This window comes from Pyxicephalus adspersus, chromosome 4, assembly GCF_032062135.1.
Source record: "Pyxicephalus adspersus chromosome 4, UCB_Pads_2.0, whole genome shotgun sequence".
Taxonomy (NCBI): Eukaryota; Metazoa; Chordata; class Amphibia; order Anura; family Pyxicephalidae; genus Pyxicephalus; species Pyxicephalus adspersus.
Window position 1 is genome coordinate 17,072,225 of NC_092861.1, and position 5,362 is coordinate 17,077,586.

General features: G+C 38.4%; 1 protein-coding gene across 1 annotated transcript in view; it reads left to right on the forward strand.

The window, feature by feature from the left end:
* Nucleotides 1-5,362, forward strand: part of WDR35 (WD repeat domain 35) — a gene marked incomplete at its 5' end in the record, with an annotated part of 36,825 nt that overhangs the window by 30,413 nt on the left and 1,050 nt on the right. Inside the window, 4 exon segments of the mRNA XM_072410085.1 lie at nt 829-993; nt 2,936-3,076; nt 4,172-4,328; nt 5,107-5,347. Coding sequence (XP_072266186.1) covers nt 829-993; nt 2,936-3,076; nt 4,172-4,328; nt 5,107-5,347 — 704 coding nt within the window.

Genomic DNA, 5,362 nt, shown 5'->3' on the forward strand with positions numbered 1-5,362 from the left:
ATTAATAATAAAAGAGTAAAAAGCCAAAAAAACTTCTAGTTCTGGATAAAGTAGGGAACAGTTGAATATTTTAATACTATTGGGAAGATTACTCTTCTCAGTTTGTCCTGGTAAACACTGACAGCTGGATAGGAAGTGATAGACAATCCAGTATTACGCCATTGGATCCATGATGATTATAATGTTCAAATGGGTACACCTGTACACCTGTTCTGGTGACATCTAATAGCAAATATCCTGAGACAGAAATACATACTAATGGGCTTCATGCGTTACCTACGAATTCCAAAAATAAAAAAGAAAAAATGATGGTTATAGATACATCAAAAGCGCTTGATGTTAGATGGAGGGACACAATCTTACAGCAGGATGTGACATTTGATTTGCAACAGAGCTCCAGGTGAATCCTTGTCATGTGCCTTTACATATATTAAAACTTTGTCATGTTATTTTTACCTGTCCTGCTTCATTTCTTTCTCTGGTATCTCAGTGACAGGCATCACAGGAAAATCCCCCTAATAAAGTGACATAGAGCAATTAAAACCCGATACAAGTTCCTTGCCTTCCCACGCTATGTACAAATTAAAGGTTTTGGTACAAATGTGTTGCACTTTATTGTATTCAGCGGGTAACCTGATGCATACCATTATGAAACCTAAAGTGAAAAATGTTGGGAAATAAACTGTTTGGAATTGGATGCATTTTAAGGTTACCAGCTGCGTGTATTTGATCTCTATATAACGTGCTATTGCAGAACTATTGCTTCATTGTTAAAGTCAAGAGGAAAAATATGAATTAGAATTTACACTTTTGGCATCTCTCTTACAGTGGAATAAAGCAGTCGAGCTCGCCAAAAATCACAACATGAAAGAAATTGGATCTCTGCTTGCCAAGTACGCCTCCCACTTGTTAGAGAAGAACAAAACTCTGGATGCTATTGAACTTTACCGCAAAGCTAATCACTTCCTAGAAGCTGCTAAGCTTCTGTTCAAGGTATGTAATCTCTTCATGTTAAGTCATCTGCAATCTTTAAAAATGGAGCATAAAAGAAATCTGAATGAAGAGCAACACAGAGATTGTAAGTATGCAGATAGACCCTCCAGCATTGTCCTTTCCCATAGGTTACAGTATACTCTATTCTTGAAATGTGTCATTCATCTGGCTTTTACCCAAATCCATAACAGGAGTTATAATAGGCCTAGGTGGCTTTGATTACAAAGCACCAAATATGCATGTCTATTGCAGGATATTCACTCAAGGCTTTAATGTCAATCTGAAACCTCAAATAGGAAAATGATTTGAAATAAAGGATCAGCAAATACAGCCTACAAGTTTGTCTCCACACACATTGCTTTCTATGTAGATGATCCCGTTCCTCCGACCTTTAGAAGTTTGCCATCATGTTCTGCTTGATCATACAGTGAACAAGTGCTGACATCTAGTGGTGATTTGTTAATCATACAACGTTGCTCACATTACCTTACCTTATTGAGTGTGTGCTGCTCCCCACCTTTTAGATTGTAAGCTTCTCTGGCCAGGGTTGTCTCCTCCTCCTGTGTCACTGTCTGTATCTGACTGTCATTTGCAACCCCCAGTTAATGCATAGAACTGCGTAATATGTTAGCGCTATATATAAATATTATTTAATAATAATGTAGACTTTTGACCTACAAAACTAGCATGTACTGTGCATTAGAGCTGGCTTTTGTACCAGAACAAGTAAAAAGGAATCATAGCTTAGGGCCCACCACACAACCGCATTTATGTATTACTAAAAACATGTAAGATGCCTAGCATGAAGGCATCCCTTTTATTTTAAATGAGCTGAAAATATTGATGGACCTGAAATCAGATTTTTGTAACACACCATTCCATTCAATGCGGTGCTTTTAATGCAGAATATCCTCTGTAAAGAAAATATCTGTAAAAGCAGAGCAGAATAAATGTGTTCCCAAGGTAAATAACATGAGCCCAGTTGAAAAAAATTTGGCACCGGTTTGAATGCTCAGCTAGGTTCACACACTGGCATTGCAGTAATACACCTGAAGAGCATAGGCACATTGCAGTTCCACTCATTATGAAGGACGTTTCAATGCACTTGTATAACACACCTGCACTTCAGCAAAAAGTAAAGGAATTCATAGTAATGCACTACTTTACACCCCGGTGTGCTGACTCAGGAAAAGTGCACGTGCTTTCGTCTGTTCAGAATTGTTAGGCAGTTCATTTGAATGAACAGGCTGACTTATCACAACACACGAGAATGGACAGAATAAAGCAGAACTGTAAAGCATATCTCTACAAACATTTTTCATATAAAGTATGGAACGGATACAGAAAAGGAAATCAAATCCTCTCTAGTTGGCACTAGAACAAATGTCCGTTTTGGGAGATTTCACTTCTATTCCTGTTCAGATAACTGCTCAAAATGTTTGATTTTTTTTCCCCTCAATTTTTGTCCTGGGGACTGTCTTAATTTCTATTACTCTCTGTCTTCACCGGGAGCGTCTACCAAGGGGAATTATAGGGGAGAATATGACGGCAGCTGTAGGAGTTCTGCAAGTTAATCTTCTTGTAGAATGATCCTAATGTTCTTCAGATCTTTGCACAGTTGAATCATTCTTCTAGTAAGAGGTGATCATGTTACTGAGGCAGCAACCAAGGCAATTCAATAAAATTACAGATGTAATTCACAATTTGCAGTAAAAAAACATCCAATGGCTGCGTCCATGGCCAGTGATTTCAGTAACTTGATGGGTAAACGCATTCAGAAATACCAACTTTGTTCTGTGCTTTGAAGAACTGCATTGTGTCTATCACTGCTGACCCTGGTGTCAAGGAACAATAGTGACCTGAGGGCTGTCTGCCCTACTGCTGACCTTGTTAGTGACCCCTCATAGTTTTAGTAACAAACTGTTGTCGTGCTATATTACAGATTGCTAATGAAGAGGCTAAGAAGCGGACAAAGCCGCTCCGTGTGAAGAAGCTGTACGTGCTGGCGGCATTACTGGTTGAGCAATACCATACGCAGGTGAAGAATACACAGAAAGGAAAGATGAAAGGAAAACAGACCGAGGTATGATAAACCTGATGTCCTGAAACCAATAGCTGATGGCAAAAAGTACCTGCAAACCAAAAAAAATAAAAAAAAGTTTCCAACATCACATCCTTATAACAACATCAGTAATGACTCAAAAAATCAGATATGAAAATTAGATTCAAATAAGTCTGGTGCTTCCTGTACAATAGTTATGTTAGATTGCTTGCTTGCTAAGTGAATGTCGGTGCACTTTTAAAGCTGAAGTTTTTATGTGATTTTGTTCTAGACATAAAAACGGTGTGGCAAATCTATAGGAATAAAATCTATAGTCCTTCCACTTTATTCTGCATATAGTTTTCATCCTCTCTCCCATCAATAACATACTTAGTAAATTTTAGATTAAAAACTTTCCAAAAATTTTCGACCTGCCCATTACATTTCAATATAAATTTTATTGGACAACTGTTTTGACAATGCAGCGGCACTAATAGTTTCTTACAGGCCCAAGTGCTGGTGTCTTATCTCCAAGTTCCTCTCCTCCTGTTCAGTTACAGGAGATCTGGCAGCATTGTGATTGAAGAGGAGGAGAGAGAGACATGACACCAGGTCTGTCTGGACTCAGAATACAGGGGCAGATGTATTAATCCCAATATCTATACAATCTGGTCAGTGTGATGATTGGTTAGGTAAAAGCATGTTTACGGTTGTAAACCTTGTAAGATTATTGTGACCAGAGTTGGTCTTTAATACTCATGTCACATTAGTGATCCTATTGCTGGCCAGGGCTTTCCAGGGTCAGAAACCGTCTCTTATTGTGTCCCTCCCTCACTGGGTGAACCAGCAAGGTGTAGCATTCTCACATCTTAGCTGATTAGTAAGATTCTGAATGGCCAGCAGAGAAGGGACGCTATAGCAGCAAGAAAGTGCTCCCTTATGCAATACTATATCATTTTTATAAAGCTGATATCACTGTCCCTCAGCAGAGACATTTCTAAACTCCAAATTAAAATGAGAGAAAAGTACACTGAAATTGAACTATTTTTGTTCAATTTCAATACACAACTGTGTATTAAAACTGATTTTAAATATAAAGTGTAATGCTGCATGTAATGTGGTCTCCTTGGTTTTCAGGCCACATCTGCCCTGGCTGGCTTGTTGGAAGAAGATAGTCTCCTATCTGATAATCGGATAATTGACAATGCCTGGAGGGGGGCTGAAGCCTATCACTTCTTTTTGCTGGCTCAGAGGCAGCTTTATGAAGGCTATGTGGATGCTGCCATGAGGACAGGTAAGTCTAGACTTCTGGATATGTGTTACTGCAGATAAACTAAAACTAAATATAATATGAAGAGATTGAAAGTTTTTTACTTCTGGAAGCCACAGGTTTAAGGACCTAATTGTTTCATACATCTCTGACTCCACCACTGCATCTAAATTTTCAGCTTTACTGATGTCCTCTTGCTGCAATTATTATTAATATTAAAAAACAGGATTTATATAGCGCCAACATATTACGCAGCGCTGTACATTAAATAGTACAATGTCAATGTATATATTCCAACTCTGTTCTTTGTTAAGTAGAATGCAGCATTACTAATATAAATATTTGGGTGTAACCTCCAAAATCTGAGGTGGCTTCTTGAATTCACTAGATATATAATTTAATGATTATGGGTCACTACCATTCCATTCCTTTCCTTGTTAATAGGTATCACAAGGAGCTGTATGTTAAGAATCTATGGAGAGAAATAGTGTCAAAATAAATGCTGTATAATTTAAAACAACCCAGTCAGCTCCATAGTCAAATCAAAAAAGAAGTGGCTGTGTCTCCTACCTTCTGTCCAATCCAGAGCTGCAGCCTTTATCACTTTCTGGGAGTGTCAGAATAATGCCCTCCCCCATATCTAGATTAAAGTGACCTACATGGTAATATTGCAGGTAACAAACATAGATTGATCTTTACTCAGGCCAAATATTTGGCTGCAGGTTTTCATCAGTACATGAAATACCAGAGTTGAGTTTGTTTGGTGCACAGAAGTTTCACTTTTTGTCTTTCTGATTCTCAGCTCTGCATCTGAGAGATTATGAAGATATCATTCCTGCTGTAGAGATCTATTCCCTGCTTGCACTCTGTGCCTGCGCTAACAGGGCATTTGGTACCTGTTCTAAGGCCTTTATTAAACTGGAATCCTTAGAGGCTTTAAGTTCTGATCAGAGACAGCAATATGAAGACCTTGCCCTGGAAATCTTCACCAAACAAAGTCCAAAAGATAGCAGGAATCCGGAAGCAGATGTCTTTGCAGAACGGTTGGTATACCATAT